At 45.6% G+C, this 19,461-nt stretch overlaps 1 protein-coding gene across 1 annotated transcript in view; it reads left to right on the top strand.

Moving 5' to 3' along the window:
* Window positions 1-19,461, top strand: part of DPF3 (double PHD fingers 3) — a 207,938-nt gene that overhangs the window by 128,882 nt on the left and 59,595 nt on the right. Inside the window, exons 4-5 of the mRNA XM_088670137.1 lie at window positions 14,611-14,738; window positions 15,964-16,059. Coding sequence (XP_088526263.1) covers window positions 14,611-14,738; window positions 15,964-16,059 — 224 coding nt within the window. The remainder of the gene's footprint in view (window positions 1-14,610; window positions 14,739-15,963; window positions 16,060-19,461) is intronic.

Genomic DNA, 19,461 nt, shown 5'->3' with positions numbered 1-19,461 from the left:
CATTTGTATGGGGTATATGGAAGTGGGAAGGAGAGTTGATGTAATTCACCCTGAAGCAAGATATATGTATGTATATGCTATGCTTATTTAAGGCCCCACTCAGAGATCATATCTCTAATGCACTATTTTTGAGTTCATAAAGTGAGTTTGGTATTGCATCAACATTTGGCAGGGAAAAAATAACTAAAGTTGCACCTGTGTATATATGTAAAGGAATGATAAGGGATGCGGGTGGTGCTGTGGTCTAAATCACAATCAGAAGGTCGGCGGTTCAAATCCCCACAACGGGGTGAGCTCCCATTGCTCTGTCCCAGCTCCTGCCAACCTAGCAGTAAAAGCACACCAGTGCAAGTAGATAAACAGGTACCGCTGTGGTGGGAAGGTAAACGGCGTTTTCATGCGCTCTAGCTTCCATCATGATGTCCCATTGCACCAGAAGCGGTTTAGTCATGCTGGCCACATGACCTGGAAAGCTGTCTGCGGACAAATACCGGTTCCCTCGGCCTGAAAGCAAGATGAGTGCCGCACCCCATAGTCGCCTTTGACTGGACTTAACCATCCAGGGTTCCTTTACCTTTACCTGACTGCCAGTGTGCATCGAAAGGGCGGGGGGAGTAATATGTTCTTAAATGGGGCCAATATTGGGAGAAAGGAAGATGGTTAGGCCAGCCTCAATTATGTCTCTTAAGAAGATGGTTATAGGTGTGCCTGAAAAGTGGCTTGCCTTTATATCCTATCCCCGTTCCACTTTGAGTACACTATGGCTTAAACTTATACTTCAGAGTCCTATGGTTTTAGAAATACTACCACAAGAAAAAAAAGGTAATAAAACAGCACCCTGTGTAGACCCAATCGATTTGTGATCATTTAACAAACAACATATGCTGTAAGAAAGAAAAATAGGCGAAGTTTGGTCTGTGAGTATCATAAGCAGAAGACAAAGTGTCATTCTCTGTAAGATTCCTTTCGCTAGAATGAAGTTCACCCTAGCAGGGAATTTAAAGTAATGCTGTACCCACAGATGATCCTTCACATACATCTGTCATTGTAATCTAATGCTCATTGCTCTGCAAGGTGAAAGCACAGCAGGAGAACAGAAAGCAGTGATGTTAGATCTGTTTGTGGTGCTATGGATTACAAGCCTGTCAGCAAACAATGATAATGTTAACTTGAGGGTATATGCTTGCAGCCGCTGTATCTGCCAATACTGTAATATGGAAAAATACACATAGTTTATGGGGTCCCCCCCCCTCAAAAGATTTTCGTGCCATCTTGCAGGGCAAAATCATACCGAGGTGGCTTCTGTTAAAACCATAAAATACAATAGATAAATTAAAACCACAATGTGAAACACTATGACATTAAAACATTAGTACGATGTGATGTATTAAAAAGAGAGTTGTCCCTGAATTTCTCTGAAAACAGCATTTTGGAGCAGATGTTTCTGCTCAAGCAAAAAGGAAAAGAAGATATTTTTTTTTAGGGGAGATTAAAGTTTTGATCAGGCAAATTCCTCACCAGAGGCGTGGGGGGTTTCCACATCTATCTAATTCTACAGTTTTGTGATTCTAGCTTTTCATATCTGAATGGTCAAATCAATCAACTTCCTCTTAGAAATGATGCCTGAAAGGCATCTAACTGTCAGCATGATGGCTTGAACCAAAGCATACCTAACTTCTGGTTACAGGTAGGTAGCCGTGTTGGTCTGGATCGAAGTAAAATAAAAAAATTCCTTCAGTAGCACCTTAAAGACCAACTAAGTTTTTATTTTGGTATGAGCTTTCGTGTATGCATCTGAAGAAGTGTGCATGCACACGAAAGCTCATACCAAAATAAAAACTTAGTTGGTCTTTAAGGTGCTACTGAAGGAATTTTTTTATCATACCTAACTTCTCTTTGCAGTCCTTCAATCCTGAATCTTAATAGGTCTCCTACTGCTTTGATGCATGCAGAACACGTTAATGGAGATAAGACGTCTCCCAGCCCACTGTGCTGTTTGGGCTGTTCCGTCTTCCACACTAGCTGTAGAAGAGCAGCTTACCAGCCAAAGATATCCATAGATTGATGAGCTTATTACATCGTTCTCTTCAGCTCCTCAAGTCCTTTCCTCCCTTGCCGGCAATGCATCTTGGAGAGAGGCCTTGCTCATGTTCTGCAGACAGATGACTGTTGTGGGGGAGCGGGGTGGCTGGGAAAGAGAAGGAACGCAGTTTAATGAATCTCATGGCCAGATGTTAATGAACGAACACACTGACCTTGCCAGAGTACCCAAAGGAGCCTGCGCTCTCCTTCCTTCTGAGGGGCAAGGCACCCCAGGTGGCTCCATCTGCCTGGTGTTTATCTGTCTCTCTAAAAGGAACATGACATGCCTGCATTTGGCACGGCTGTTTAGAAAAGACATTTCATTGCACATCAAGGGCAGATGACCAGTCATTCATCTCCGCAATGTGGAGCCTCTCTGCAGCCATCAATCTTTTCTCCCAAACCCGCAGCTTCTTGGCTCCTCATTAATCAAATGAGGGGAAATACGGAGGCACCCACTCCTCACCCCCTTCATTATCATTTGCTTTTCTCCTCAGATGCATTTCTCCTCCCCTCACAGTCTTTACTATTTTTGGTCAGGGAAGGCGGAGGCAGTGAGAATAATTTATGGAGTGTGGGGATTTGTCTCCACTTCCCACAGTTTATGCTGTCATTTGGATAGATGGCAGAGGCTGATAAACTCCCATGTTTCACTTTCAGATATGCACGGTCATATTCTCCACAAGAACTGCCTTGCTGCTTTTTCTACATCAGTCCATCTGGTCCAGTCCTCTGTGGCCAGGCCAGCAGTCACAAGCAGATTGCCATCTCTCGTTTCTCTGGGCCAAAACCTTCAGTTCATCAGCTGAATCCGACCAGTTCTTTCTATATCCTCAGGGCAAACAGGCCCATTTTGCTCTCTGCTGTGTGTTTCCATTTCTGATTTTTTGCACTATGAATCTTTCAGCTATGTTAAGGCTTCCAACTCTATATGCTGCATTTTTGGCTAAAGCTCCCCACCCACCCGCCCCAAATGATACCCCAGAGACTTTGAACGTTACCTTGTTCACAGTTTCTCTTTTCTCCCACCGTTCTGATTTTTGCTGAGCCCGCAAGGCACATTTCCCCCATCTGCATATTCTTTGCTGCCAGAAATCTTGTTTATTTCAGTGCTCATATTTTTTATCTAAACTTTATATAAAAGCTTCTGGCATACCCTCCGGTAGAAGGCAGAAATTCCCCTTTCAGACACTTCTTATTGGTATAATAAAATTACACATCTCTTGCCACCATTTGGGAAGACTAGCGGTGCTAATGACTCCATGACAAAAACTCTTTCCATATCCCTGCAAATACCGGTAGCAGGGGCGGGGAACTCTTTCCAGACCAGGAGCCGCACTCTGTTCCGGGAAACCTTTCAAGGACCACATGCCAGTGGGTGGGGGTGGGGGGCAGAGGCAAAAGGGGGCAGAGCCCAGAACGTAAATTTTATCTTTGTACAGTAGTCCAGTTTTTCATATATGCAGACCCAGGCAAGCAAGAGGCCTTCTCAGAGTTCGTGGACACATTCTAGCCATGCAAAACGCTCAGGGAGAGTGCAAAGCGTCCCATTAGAAGAGTTTGGATTTGATATCCCGCTTTATCACTACCCGAAGGAGTCTCAAAGTGGCTAACAATCTCCTTTTCCCTTCCTCCCCCACAACAAACACCCTGTGAGGTGAGTGGGGCTGAGAGACTTCAGAGAAGTGTGACTAGCCCAAGGTCACCCAGCAACTGCATGTGGAGGAGCGGAGATGCGAACCCGGTTCCCCAGATTACGAGTCTACCGCTCTTAACCACTACACCACACTGGCTACGCACAGTGGACAACACAAACATGTAGTTTCCTGTCCTTTGGGTTGATTGTCAAATCTTAGAGTGAGACAGGGTGGAAGCAACATGCTTCCATCCCTACAGCCTCACTTCTCTCGCGTCCATTTTGACTTTGTTAGTCCAGAGCTCAGGGCATGAGTAAGTACTGACAGGCTAGCCATATGTTGTATTATGCTAGGCCAATTAATATGGCTGTTGCGATGAAGGAGCTCATCCCATCAATACTGAATCAGGAGTATGGTTTTGTTCAGCAGTCCTCCCCCCTCCCCACATAAGTAGCTCTTCCTTTTTTTTTCGGGAGCATTTGCAAGGTTTCCACATGCAGAAGACTGATCCTTAAGACCAGTTAATCATTTTTGCTATTGTGTGGAAATATACTGACTTTGCCCCTCAAGTGGTATCCAAAATGGTAAAGACTTTTAGACTTTTCTGTCTAAAATGTTAATATGAATTGCCCCCTCATTATACCTAGGATACTTACTTGATCGATTGTGGAGATTTTTGGGACAATATTTTTACAGTAATATGCAGTGCTTTTTTCTGGGGGGATGCAGGGGTACACATACCCCTAAATATTTTGTGAATCTAAGTTTGGCCTCATTGAGGGGCAGTATTTCAATATGAGTATGGAAATGAGAGTATCCATTTTTTAAAGAAAAAAAGCACTTGTAATATTAATAATAGAAACCTATAGGAGAGAATTTTTATAAGTTTGTTCTTGTTGCTTATCGGGTGCTCTACTGAAAGAGCTTTATCTTCCTGTTTCTACGTAGTTCCTATGACAGGCTAGCATATCACACACACACACACACCTGCTTAGAAATCATCTGAAATACTTTGTTTTCAGAGGGCATTCACAGTTGGACTGACAATACTTAAAAAAAGGTAAAGGACCCCTGCCAGTTAAGTCCAGTTGTGAACGACTCTGGGATTTCGACACTCATCTCGCTTTACTGGCCGAGGGAGCCAACGTTTGTCCTCAGACAGTTTTTCTGGGTCATGTGGCCAGCATGACTAAGCCGCTTCTGGCGAAACCAGAGCAGTGCACGGAAACGCCATTTACCTTCCTGCCAGAGCAGTACCTATTTATCTACTTGCACTTTGATGTGCTTTTGAACTGCTAGGTTGGCAGGAGCTGGTACCGAGCAATGGGAGCTCACCCCGTCGCAGGGATTCAAACCGCCAACCCTCCAATTGGCAAGCCCTAGGCTCAGTGGCTATTTACATGTGCAGCTCTTCAGATAGCTTTGTGCAGTATTCTGGATGGCTATCTGACAGTGTGTTTTAAAAGTGTGTTTGTGTTCCCATTTAATTGACTAGAAACCAAAGTAAAGAAAGTATAATGCCCCCCCCCCCCGGTTTTAAACCTCAGAGAGCATAAGGGGATGGAGTCAAATGCCGGAATCTGTGATTAAAAGACCTGACAAAGCCAGTGATTTCTAAATGGTGGTTTGGGACCTGATAAATGATTGGAAGAGTATCTGAGAAATTGTGATTATACTGGCTGCTCTCAGATGTAATTGGTATATAATCTTCCCCTCTAGACTTCCTTTATATCTAAAGGTTGTTTCACACATTATACTGAGGTAACCAACACTTCTCACTGAGCATGTGTTGGATATGGAGCTGTGGTCGATTCTGGGTCCCTGAAGGATGGGGATGTTTTGCAAATGTGTCTGCCACCTTAACACCTGACATTTTTGGGGTGATATATACAAAATAGCTTAGGTGTACACCTAACAACATAATGTGCACAGTGGCGCAAGAGATTGCCACCTTTTTTTCTGCACAGGGTGGTTATGTGTCATGCTTTGAAAAAACGGCACTCTGCACAGAGGGCTGTCAGAGAAAAGTACTCTATTTCTCATTTTTTGACACCTGCCATTCATAGGGTGGAAGTCAGTATCATGTTCTTCTGTAATTCTGCAGGTGCAAGCATTTCAGCTTGTCAGATGGAACCATCACCTCTCTCTTCCCCTCGCGTGCTGTTCTGGTGGTTCTCCTAACCTAAGGTTACCAGACGTCCCCGTTTCCCGGGAACAGTCCCAGGATTTACAAATCAGTCCACATACAAAATCCATTGAAGTTGAAAACTCTCCCGGGATTCATTGAAAAAAACCTGGTAACCCTATCCTAACCCCCTGCAAGCCAGCTTTTGGGAGGAAATGGGGGAAGCCCCCTTGCACAAACACACTCCTTTCCCTCTGCTGGCAGAGCTGGTTAGCTGATTCCTACCATACCTACCTTTCCCCTTGCATACCTTTGATGTGGCCCTCTGCAAGTGCCCAAGCACTCCCTGCTTCTGGATTTAAGGACGGCTGAGATCTCTCCCTTGGAAATCAGGACTGCACTGGCTGTCACAAACATGACCCCCTGCTTCAAAAGTGTTTTCCTCTCGCTGCTGGGCCAGGGGGTCATCTGCCCTTTTCTGCCTCAGCAGGGAGAGGCTTTGAAAGCCAGGCTCTTACCGGCTGTCACTGATGCAATCCCTGCCTTCAAAGTTCTTCCCCCCCCCCCTCTGCTTCAGTGGCAAGAGGGGTCTGCCCTTTTGTGCATCAGCAGGCAGAGACTTTGAAAGAGAGGGTTGCACTTGCTGTCAGCAGCGCAGCTTCTGCTTTCAAAGTGCTCTCCCCCCCCCCCGTGTGTCTCTGTGTGAACCAGGCAATGTCCACACCACTAGCACGTCGCCCCTGATCCAGGGGCGTAGCAAGGAGGGAGCGGAGGGGGCGGCCCGCTCCCAGCTCCACTTTTTGCTGCTGGCACTCTGCTACGTAGCATGCATGCGCAGCGATGCATACAACATACATAGAGACGCATATGTCATATGTAGTAACGCTGTGCATGTGCACTATGTAGTGGCACCCTGCCCCCGGGTGCTCGTCATGTTTGCCACTCCGGGTACCCAAGCGGCTTCCTACGCCCCTGCCCTGATCACCCATGCACTGCTGCATGTGGCCTTTAGGAAAATGGCTCGCCAGTGATCTATTTGAACCTATCAGAAGTGGTTGTTTCAGAACGAGAAGAAGGGAGAGCCAGGGCAGGGTCTTGCTGCTGCCCATCAGCACCAGACTGAGAAGCCACACAGTCACTTGGACCCAGTTCCCTCCCCTCCCTATGATGAGACATTTGTTCTCTTTTTTATTATTACAACTTGCTTATTTTTTGTTGATGATTAATAGATCATCCGACTTCTCTGTCCAGTTGGGCTCTCTAGGAGCTGGGTATGTTTAGCCTGGAAAAGAGGAAACTGAGGATATATGATAGCCATCTTCAAATATCTTAAGGGTTGTCATATGGAAGAGGGAACAAGCTTGTTTTCTCCTGCTCTGGAGGATAGGATTCAAACCAATGGCTTCAAGTTACAAGGAAGGAGATTCTGACTAACATCCCTAAGAAGTCTATGACAGTAAGAGCTCTTCAATAGTGGCCCCTCAGGAGGTTGTGCACTCACCTTCATGGCAGGTTTTTAAGCAGAGATTGGATGGCCACCTGTCATGGATGCTTTAGCTGAGATTCCTGCATTGCAAGGGGTTGGACTAGATGACCATTGGGATTCCTTCCAACCCTACGATTCTATGATTCTATAATCAGAGGCGGCACGGCTCTAAATTCCAGTTGTGAGATAGCTAGAGTGGGAGAGAGCTAATGCTCTCATGTTCTGCTTTTCAACTTCCCCATAGGTACCTGGTTGGTGACGAATGCTGGACTTTCTTCACCAACCAGGCAGGGCTCTTACGATGTTTCAGTGTTCAGTAGTAACTTGCTAATCTTCTAAGGGGTTGTTATGGTATTCTGGCAGTTTAATATTCCAGAGAGCATTAGGGCAATTGGACACTCTTTGGGCTGGTTTGCTTCCCCTCCAGCAAGGCCAACTTGTCTCACAAGATGAAAGAAAGCCAAGAATTGGTACACTCTGGGATTTTACTCTTCCACAGTGCACTGGTATGATAAATAGCAGTGGGGAAGCAGGGTGTCTTTGAATTTCAAATAGCTATGCATTTGACCTAAAGGAGCACTGCTCTCCAAATCATACTCCCCACATTAATTTTTCAAGTCTCCGGCTTTTAAAAAGCTCTGCTACTCTTTAAGGAACATCCTTCAGAAGTTTGTTTCAGTACAGCACAGCAAAAGGGGGGGAAATGATCTCACTCATAGATGGTGTATTGTCCTAGGGGAGCATGGTTGGCAACAATACATTTAAATTAAAAAGAAAACACTCATTTTTTTTAAACAAACAAACCAGGAAGACCGAAGCATTATTAAAATCAACTGAAACTTGTTTTAATGGTCATATCGGTAAAAGTGGTTACTCAAACAGTAAGTTCTTACAATATTTTGGGGATATGCTTGGATTTAAAATTTACTTTACAAGAGAGATTTCTACAACTAAGGGAGGGTGTCTGTCAGTGACCACACCATAGCTGCCAAGTTATCCCTTTTTTAAAGAGAAATTCCATTATGCTGAATAGGCTTCCTCGCAAGAAAAGGGAAAACTTGGCAGCTATGGACCACACACTACATACAATGGGAAGGGAGAAAGCAGGGAACCAAGGGACTTGTTCTTCTAGGATGTTGACCAAAGGTTACCTCCATAATGAGATGCATGGGCTCCACCTACACAGAGGAAGATCAAGGAATGTGAAAAACACCAGTGTGTGCTCTTCCGCAGTGTGCCATAGGGTCATAGAATTGTAGAGTTGGAAGGGACCCTGAGGGTCATCTAGTCCAATATAAACACTTTGATAAACCAATAAATAGATTCATGATTCTATCAATGTTTAGGAATCATGATGGCTATGTACTACCTCCAGTATTGAAGGCAGTAGGCCTCTGTATACCAGTTGCTGATGGGCAGGCGGTGGTCATGAATGAGAGAGTGCTACAGCATTCATGCCCTGCTTTTGGGCTTCCTATAGGCATCTGGTTAGCCACTGCAAGAACAGAATGCTGGGTAACATAGGCATTTGGTCTGATCAAGCAGGGCTGTTTTTATGTTCTCAGTGCAATCCCTTCTTCTTCTTGTTGTTGTTGTTTAGTCGTTTAGTCGTGTCCAACTCTTCGTGACCCCATGGACCAGAGCACACCAGGCACTCCTGTCTTCCACTGTCTCCCGCAATTTGGACAAACTCTTGTTCGTAGCTTCGAGAACACTGTCCAACCATCTCGTCCTCTGTCATCCCCTTGTCCTAGTGCCCAACATCAGGGTCTTTTCCACGGAGTCTTCTCTTCTCATGAGGTGGCCAAAGTATTGGAGCCACAGCTTCAGGATCTGTCCTTCCAGTGAGCACTCAGGGCTAATTTCCTTAAGAATGGATAGGTTTGATCTTCTTGCAGTCCATGGGGCTCTCAAGAGTCTCCTCCAACACCATAATTCATGCAATCTCTTAAGGCATTGCAATGAAAGTTAGTGTGCTAAACACCAATTATATATTTCATGTTCAAATCTGACTATCTCCTATGCACCTGTTCTCAAGATGATCTAGGAGCGAGGAAGGTCTTTCAAGCATTGAGCTTTACCAGTATATGCACAATATTATGCAGAATTCAGTTGTTCTCTGGTTATTTGGTTGGGTTATATTGGAGCAGACCTTTTCCTTTTAATTGCAAAGTATTCATAGTCCTGCCTTTAAGGCAATTTAGTCATGCACACTTAGGTGCGGGGAAGGTAATGGTTAGGCAGCTTTCCTGCGAAGACAACATATGCACACTGTCAGCCATCTGCTCACATTCCCACATCAGAGAATCTTGTCTGCTAGTGCAATTTAAGATTTCTCTGCTTGGGGCTATGGTTTGAAGTAGCTGTTGTTCTAGGGCAGAATCACAGGTTCTTATTTTCACATAAGATCCTGGCAATCCTTTCTTCCATAGTCAAGGCACAATACAGCGTTCATACAAAAATGAGCCAAGATACATGGTTATGAGAACGTTTGACGTGTCCTTTTTTTTGCTGGTGGAAATGTAGCTTTTACCTCAAGGGCTCTGGCACCTTAAAAGCCTGTCATCTCCTTAAATTAATTGGATGGTTTCAAACTCTTGTTCACATGATGAAGTCACTCACACCTCACTTCAGCATTAGGGGCTCTCTGGGCTAAGGCTGTGTCATATTATGAACAACATTTTAATCATCCTCATTTATACAAACTGTGCAGGCTGCAAGGAAGTTTCAGAACCGAAAGAGGAAGAGTGAGGGAAAGAAGGAGTGGACAGGACTAGGCCTGGGAGAATGATGTGGAGGTCTGGAGTGGTGAGGATGGTAAAAGTCAGAGTTGTTGAGTATTGGGAGAGGAATGGGCGTCACAAGACATTTTCCAGAGTGAAATTCTAGACTGTATTATGAGAAGCTTTCCCTTTGTTAGACCAATAAAAATGACTTTGTGGATGTGGCTCACAATTTTTGAATACAAAACAAGCAATTTCCAGGTACCACATTGACTGGACTTTATCATTTTCCCAATTAATAACCCAGCTATTTGACTAAGTATGTTTCTATATTTTCTCCCCACCCAATCTTTAAAAATCTACCCCCCTTCCCACTTGCACTTTAATACTATAGAAATGTGGAAATGAGCAATATGATGGATGGATGGATGGATGGATGGATGGATGGATGCGGCTTGTCTGGGTTTTTCACCACCATTTCCCCCGGGGCGCTCCATCTGCTGGCAGAGAGCACCATCCCAAAAGATGGTATCTTTTGCAAACTCGACAGCTAACAGACAGCTTCTCTCTCTGCATATTTCCCAGAAGAAGAGTGGGCTTAATCTGTCCCCCCCCCCTCTCCTTCCTGTGGCATATTTCATGATATTGTTTCTGACTTCCATTGTTCCCAGTGCTCCACCTTAAATAAAAATGCTAAGGGTGGGAAAACAGGAATGGAGACTTTACACTTGTGACACTGATAGATTCTCATTTGAAACTGACATGAGATTTAATTGCTCACTGAGCCACTGAGTTGCCCTTTAAGGCACATCCTGCCACATCCTGTTAATGAGCTCAGTGGCTACATTCACCCAGCGGTAGCTAGGTGACATGTGGATACATAAACACGCACACACACACACTTATTATTTGAAGATTATTGGGGTTACAGCCCTGGATCTGGGATTTACCATCTCAAATGCTATCTACTAGAATCAATCATGATGTACAATTATGTGGTATTTGTTTATGAGAATCAGCTAGTCCAGAGAATCAATGTGACACAGTGTTTGTATAAGCTTTGTGTAAGCATTTCTGAGGAAGCGGAATTGCTGTGGTTTGCTTTTGCACAGCAGCTGTCCCTGGAGTGACAGAGCATGCTAGAGCTCACCCAGTAAGTATCTCGTTCCCTGTTAGAACTTGGAAGTGGAGCTGCTTTTGTGCAGAGAGACAGTACAGTTTGGATGGCAGCTGATTTGGCATTGTGTTGTGATACATTGTATACTGTATAGCAAATTAAAATGCTGATAGTTTTATTTTAATAGGTAAGCCTAGAGTGTAGGATATACAGTAGCCTATTGTCAAGCACTGCTCACCTGAGGCAGTTTGGCCACCCCCTTTGTTGTTGTTTAGTCGTTTAGTCGTGTCCGACTCTTCGTGACCCCATGGACCAGAGCACGCCAGGCACTCCTGTCTTCCATTGCCTCCCGCAGTTTAGTCAGACTCATGTTGGTAGCTTCAAGAACACTGTCCAACTATCAGGGCCGGCTCATCATAGACCCCCGGTGGCGCAGGGCACCATGGCGCCGGCCCGCCAGGAGGGCGCCGCGAGCTGAGCCCGCCCGCTGGCCGGCCGGTCCGCCGATCCGCTGTGCAGCTGTGTGCGGCACCCACCTGCCCACCGCGCTGGGAAATGGGGCGGGAGGGCGCCGGAGAGATTGCGCTGTGTCTGCCCGCCTGCCCGTCGCGCAGCAGCGCCGTGCTCACCCGCCCACCACGTTGGGAAACGGGGCGGAAGGGCGCTGGAGAGATCCGGCGCACCATGGCAACAGGGGCGCTTAAGACGGCGCTGCCAACTATCTCATCCTCTGTCATCCCCTTGTCCTTGTGCCCTCAATCTTTCCCTACATTAGGGTCTTTTCCAGGGAGTAATTCAAAAGCATCAATTATTCGGCAATCAGCCTTCTTTATGGTCCAGCTCTCACTTCCAGGCCATCCTCTTAGTGCTGACTAAAAACTACTTCTCCGGGCTGAGTCTTACCAGGAAGAGGAAGTCACTCCTACTAGCCCCTCTATGGACTGTTTCTTTCCCCACAAGATATAGGGCACGCTTCTGAGGAAGATGACTCAGGAAAATCTGTGTCCCAACTCTCTCTGGGCACTGGATCTTGCCAGTCTCTCTGGCACCCACTCCTATCCAGAGCAATCAGATTGCAGAGGTGCAGTTTAACACCACTTTAGAGCATTTAATCCAAGAAAGGAGATATATACATTGATCAAACAAACCCAAAATGATAAAAGTGTGCTCTAATGACTCAACTCACACTCTGGATTGATACTAATCTGCAGAGTCAACCATAAAGGTAAAGGTAAAGGCCCCCAGCATGACTAAGCCGCTTCTGGCGAAACCAGAGTAGCACACGGAAACGCCATTTACCTTCCCGCTGTAGCAGTACCTATTTATCTACTTGCACTTTGACGTGCTCTTGAACTGCTAGGTTGGCAGGAGCTGGGACCGAGCAATGGGAGCTCACCCCGTCGCGGGGATTCGAACCACTGGCTTTCTGATCCACTGACTTTCTGATCGGCAAGCCCTAGAGTTGACCATAGTAGACTGCAAAGAAAGCCATTTGTGTGTGTGTGTGTGTGTGTGTGTGTGTGTGTTCCTTTTTGAGGATGGTGAAGTCTGACTCTTAAAACAGCGCCACTTGTGTGAGTGCACTGTTGGCCAATCTGGCCTGGGAGAGGAGGTGTGAATAGCCACTTGCAAATTTGGATTTAGTCAAGTGGGCTTTGAAGTTGGCCTTCTGACCGAGTATGCTAATTGCTGAAAGCAGATGTGATTAGGAAATGAGACTGACACCTACCGGTATCAAGGAGGGACAGTGCTTAATTATCACCACTTTATGAGCACTTAAGTTGGCTGTCACTTTGGGAGGAAGCATCCAGGAGTTGGAAGGGATGATAGGTGTGAAACAGCATGCTTCTTGGAATGTGATCATGTCTAGCCTGCTCTCAGGGAAGCTGGGGGTTAGTTTAATGGATACCAAATTTATCCAAAAGGCTTTTCTTAATCATAACCATGCAGGGGTGCCAACTTGAATAAAATATTGGGTGGGTGGGGGGCACTACCCCACATAATCAATCGCATGGCGCGATGCACGAACACCATTTGAATTGCAATGACCATCACCTTTGGGGGCCCCTGGCCCCCTCAAATGTTTAATGGGGGGCAAGGGGAACTTCCCCCTAAGAGTTTGCTCCTATGTAACCATGCCAACATTCTAGTGGTAAATGTACTCGGATTATAAAAAAAAATAAGCCTGCCATTTTGTGGTCACCAAAACAGCAGCCAGTTTTCCTCTTTCAATGGCTGCCTTAGGATTGGTTCATGCATAGACATACTTTGCTTGTATTAGTCAATTTGAAAATTCATTGTGTGCTGCTGTGACACATGTAAAGCACCACTTGATGGTGCTTTTTCAACATGCACATGTGAATCGTATAAATGGATGGCACTTTAAAAACTGTTTATCTTTTGGAAAGAAGGGTAGAGTAAAAAAAGGAAAAAGAAATAAATACAACAGCACTTCAAATTCCTCACTGTAGTACAGGGATGTGCCACCGGGATATGGGGAGTTTCTTCACACCACTGCAAACTTTTGGGGGAGGTTTGTGTGGCAGGTGGTGAGGGCTCACCATTCTTAATGGCTCCATGTGAATGATTTCCTAAAGGGAGGTAGTCATCACAGGGAACAATCTAAAGTGGCCTCCAATATCCTACCATTTTTGTGCATAGCAGAACTTAAAATACAAACACTGTTTAAAGGGTGAGGCTAACAGTACTGGTTGGTCAGTCTAAGGGTGGGAAGACTTCAAGTTTGTGGCGGGCAGAAGTCTTTTTTGCTTTTGTTAAAGAATTGGGGATCAGAAATTATTGTTGACCTACCATAACTCACCCAGGGATCTACCAGTAGCTTCCAATCTACCCGTTGCTCCCCTCTTGTTTAGACTTTGCATGGGTAACAACTGCTTTTCACATGACACGGTGGTTGAATTCTGACTGACTGCATGGACTGCATGTTGAGAGGGATGTTATGTTGTTTTAATATAACAAAGCTTCCTGCAAACAAGTCAGCTGGGAAGAGGCCTAAAAACAACCCCAACACCCCCACTTTTGAATTGTGATTCAAGTCCAGTTTAATGGATTCAAATCCATTGGAAAAATAGACTCGTGTGTTTTATTTCAGGGTGTTCCAACAATGATCACATAAATCCATGTTTGACTGTTTCCCATTCTTAGTCAGCTTGCAAACCCACATGGCTATTCTTCTATTCGTGATGTGCATCTTCTGGTTGCTTATTTACTGTTAGGAACACATATAGGGAAACGGAGAGTAAGTTGATGACATGAGAGGTGTCTTAACAGCAGTAGAGAAGATGAGCTGGGCAGGACTTCTCAAGAGAGCCTCCCTGAGTGGTTTTCAATTTCACACATTCTGTGATTTATCTGTGCGTGTGCATCCCTGGCGCTGCAGGAAATAACCATAGCCTCTGTTGTTGTATTTGGTTTGTCAGAAGTTGACCTGCCTCTGAAGAAGGATGGCTTCACATCGGAGGGGACCACACTGGAAGCACTGCTGCGTGGAGAAGGGCTTGAAAAGAAGGTAGATACTAAAGAGGAGGACACTCTACAAGAAATCCAGGTGATTAAGTGCTCTTCTATTGGCCTGGTCACATTTCCAATCTATGTAATACTGAAATGGCTGCTTATAAGATTTTGTGGCTCAGTCTCAACCTCCAGCCTATTAATCTCTTGTGACCTTTATCCCATGATCTACAGGAGGGCACACACAAATGCAAATACCAGCTGCTGTATATAACTATAATCTCCAGTGAGAAGGAGAGAGAGAGAGAGAGAGATTTTGTGTTGCTCTGTGGCTGTGTGGGTGTGCCATAACCAACTATTGCAAAGGACCATAACATAATAACAGTTGGGCAAATGCTGCCCCCACAACCCAGTGGGTAGCCCAATTCATTCCCCTTTCCTTCAAGATTAAGGAAAATGAATACACAATAGAGGAATGTGGGAAGGAGTGGATTTACTTCACTGCAGAAAGTGCAAATTAACACTGCTCCAAATACTGCAGGGGCATCTTGCGGTAAGATACATTTGCATCTCAACACTACATGAAGGGCGGGCATTGTGACTGCAACACGAGTGTGAGTGTGTATTTGATTCCTGTAGTAAATTTGGGATTTGATACAATTACTGAATAAAAGCATGATGGGAATTGAAACTCCTCTCTAATTTTGAGGTGGAATACGACAGCAAACACTCAAAATATGCATTCCAGTGTAATGGGTGTATTGCAAAGTGGGGGGTGGAAGATACATGTTTATCCATGGAAGCTTCCACTGTACCCTTTGAGCCTCTTCACAGCCCTGACTGGCTGCTGTTTTTGTTGCCAGGTGCCCCTCCCCAAATTGGTCATCTTTCTAGGCTACGTAATGATGTTACTGTTCCCTGGAAGAAAAAAAAGCCAAGAAAACCCATTTGAAAAAACAACAACCCAAAATGGCAACAAAGCACCAGCTAGTCAGGGCTGTGAAGATGCTTTGAACAGATGTGAACAAAGTGAGCAACAGAAGGGTTCCAATAAGGTTTTTGAAAGACCCCCAAACCCCACCTTGTAGTCTTAAAAATCATCAGTTGTTGACGCTTGGTGTACAGCCAAGCTGTGTGTCCTCCTTGAGAGCAGGTTTGGAACTTTCAATCCATAACTTGAAATGGCCGGATCCAGAGTTGCTCTGTATTCGAACAAAGCCAAAGCATGCATCCGCAATGTCTGATTTCCTTTGCCTTTCTGTTATGAAGCCTCTGTTGTTCTGGGAATTGTTTTTAATTACTGTTTATTGTTCCAACTACAGAGGGTTTTGGAAAATGATGAAAATGCAGATGAAGTAAATGAGGAGGAAGAGATGGAGGAAGATATTCCAAAGCGAAAGAACAGACCCAGAGGACGGGTAGGTTGCCTTAGCCACATGGGAGGACAAAAGGGAGGAGCGCGAACGCTATTCTGTTGTTTCTATTTATATTGATTGCCTAGACAGACAAAGAGCTTAATGATACCTGTGTTATGTGATACGTTTTGTACGGTATGTATGGCATATGTATTGGTATGTATACATTATAAAGTGATGTGATGAACAAGGATTCCTTTGAATCTTTGGTCTTTTCACTCTCTGATTTTGGTTTTTAATAAAACTGTAAGAGAAACAAACCTGGGAGGGAGAGGGAATGAATGCACACATGGATCCGAGAGATTTGTGTGCATAGATGGCATAACTTTTATTATCTGGTGCTTGTTTTAGCTGCCTTTTCAGATGGGCTACAGTTCTATCTTTTCCCTTGGCAGTCTCAGTGCAGGGAAGAGCTGGCTATTGATCAGTGCTCTCTGCATGGGTCTGCAGCTGGAGGCTCTCAGTAATCAGATCCCCTGGCAAGAAACCTACACAGCATGAAGGCAGGCAGCTCACCTCCCACTCTTCATGCTGTCTGGCTGTTCTGGCCCTCTCTGCTCTCTGGAGTGAACTGCTGGAGGCTCTCAGGACTTGAGCAAGCACCAGCCCCTGCAAACCTCCGGTAGCAGACTCACAGCAGGGAGATCTGTACATTAGCCAAATGTTCACAAACTCCTCTATTCTCCTCCATCAATAAGTGGCTTTTACAGGGTGGGGGTGGGGGGAGAGACACCCAGGCCATCTATGATCTGTTAAATTGTAATGTGCCACAAGCAGAAAGCAGGAGGGAAAGACTTTGTGCTTGTGGTAACGGTAGGAAAAGTCCACATAAAATCTCATTCTTGCATGCAGCTCCTTCTACTCTTGAAATTTCTTCTTTGGCCCTTGCCTGCCTGCCTTGCCTCCCTTCTCTTTGTGCTATGACTTCATCTGGCTGCTCTTGGCTTGGAGCTGACCTATTGCACAGAATGAGGCACTCACTACATTTTATGGCAGCAGGCGTGCATCTTTACAGGCAGGTCTGCCAAATTTGCAGTTAAAATAGAGTCGGGTGGAGTGGAATTAAAAGGGTCAAAGGGCCTCTCCAAACTGGTGTTTTGTTGCGGAAGTATTTTGCAATTTGTGTTCTTGACACAATCACGGTACGGTAGTGGTGGATTTGTTCTGCGATGCTTCCCCATTATTGCTGCACGGAGCGGCTGTAGTGGGACAATAATATGTTAGAACATTTGTGCTATAGAACGTTACAGGGCATGCACTGACTGGAAATGAAGCAGTGGAACTGCCCTCAAACCCTTGCGGGTGCAAGCAATATTGAAAGCTGAATTGTGTGTGACAGCCCTGATAGCATCATGAGCACAAATCACCAAGAAAGTGCAATAAATGGTATGTCTGGAGGGAGCCCAAAGTGGTGTTTGTGCAGGGAATACACAATCCTCCCACCACTGGCCTACACCGGAACTGAGTTCAGCAGGAAGGAAAGTTCCTGGGGGGTGGGGGAGAGGCTGGGCGGAAAGCTGCAGGTGAGAGCAGACTCATGAATCCTTGTCTACATGCCTGCTTGTTTCTTTAAGTTACTCCCTATCTTCACCACCACCACCACCACCACCACCACCACCACTACTGCTACATTATTTATTTATTTATTTATTTATTTATTTATTTATTTATTGTTAAAATGTGTATAAAGGTAAAGGGCCCCCTGACCATCAGGTCCAGTCGTGTCCGACTCTGGGGTTGCGGCGCTCATCTCGCTCTATAGGCCGAGGGAGCCGGCGTTTGTCCGCAGACAGCTTCCAGGTCATGTGGCCAGCATGACAAAGCTGCTTCTGGCGAACCAGAGCAGTACACGGAAACGCCGTTTACCTTCCCGCCGGAGCGGTACCTATTTATCTACTTGCACTTTGACGTGCTTTCAAACTGCTAGGTGGGCAGGAGTTGGGACCGAGCAACAGGAGCTCACCCCGTTGCAGGGATTTGAACTGCCGACCTTCTGATCAGCAAGCCCTAGACTCTGTGGTTCAACCCACAGCACCACCTGGGTCCCCCAGGTGTATAACCACCCTTTATCCGAAGATCCCAGGGTGGTTCACAAGCGAAAAATACAAAATGAGAATGCAAAATGCATAACAGAGCAAACCATTAACCCCTCTCCCACAAACACGTTTAATTCACTTTACGTATGAATTGCAGCTTTTAAAGATGTGGGTCTGCTGCCATAATGTGTACTGCCAAGGACCCAATTCGCTACCAGGTCAGACTGCCTCTCTATTTAACCCAGCACTGCCTCCTCTGGTTGGCAGTGGCTCTCTCCTGGAGAGGTCTTTCCCATTGTGAGGGTGGGGGCACAGCACTGCTCCACTGTGCCAGCCCCTCCTGGGATGCAATAGGAAATTGCCCCACACTACTATTTTGTACTTGGCTCTGATTGGGGTTCTGGGAAAAGACAGAGTAAATTCTGTAGCCCTGAAGACTGCCCACCACCCACTTTAAAGTACAGTATGCTGAGCCTGGAGTACAATGCAGAGCCAGCTAAGACACTGAAGCTCTGGTACAATGTTTCCCCAGCAGCCTCTCCCACAAGGACACATAAAAAACCAAAGGTGCCATTGTAACAAAGCACCTCATCCTTTTTTCCTAGATCTAGAAGGTATGTTTCTTTCTCCACTCATCTGCTTTAAGGACACCATTGCACTAGATTTCCAGAAGCAATCTAGAGGCCCCTAAATGTATATTTAGGCCCATGTGTTTGGTTGTTTCAGAGCAGCAATGAGGGAATGATAGGCACTGCAACAGAAATAATGCGGAGGAGCTGATGTGCTGGCCATTCCAAATTCGTGCACGTCCTTCCCTTTCCTGCAGCATGATTCCATTTTTAATCTTGGGCCCCTTCATCTGTCCTTCTGGCAAGTGTCCCTGTTTGGCTCCATCTGAATGCTCCAAGGCTGCTCTGGCGAAGCTTTCCGGCTATGTACATCAATCCCTTGCTGTAGAACGGCAGGAGGCTGAAGGCAGCCATGGATGACTGAATGCCACATGCTGAAGCACTGACAGCAAGCACGTGGCACTCGAGTTTGTGCCTCTGGGGCGGCTGTCTATTTGCCAGCCCCCCTGAGGCCAGCCATGAAATTATGGGAGTGTTGGGAAAGAGAGTTGAAGGCCAAGGATATATGGATTTGCAGACAGTGAGAGGGAGATTTAAAGAACATTGTCGGGCCGAAATAATGGGCAGGGCAATAAGGCCTGAAATCACAGAGTGCACATTACACACAGCCTGAGAACATGAGCATGCACTTTAGGGGGGATGTATATTTTGTCGATTGTGTAATATAGGTTAGGTGTAGCTACCATTCATTATTCAGTGTCCTCAGTGCACCAAGAGCAACCATTTCTTTTTTTAAAAAA

Source organism: Zootoca vivipara, chromosome 1 (assembly GCF_965207765.1).
Source record: "Zootoca vivipara chromosome 1, rZooViv2.hap1.1, whole genome shotgun sequence".
In the NCBI taxonomy this organism is placed as follows: Eukaryota; Metazoa; Chordata; class Lepidosauria; order Squamata; family Lacertidae; genus Zootoca; species Zootoca vivipara.
Note: the sequence above shows the minus strand (reverse complement) of the source record. Positions and strands in the feature narration are given on the sequence as shown.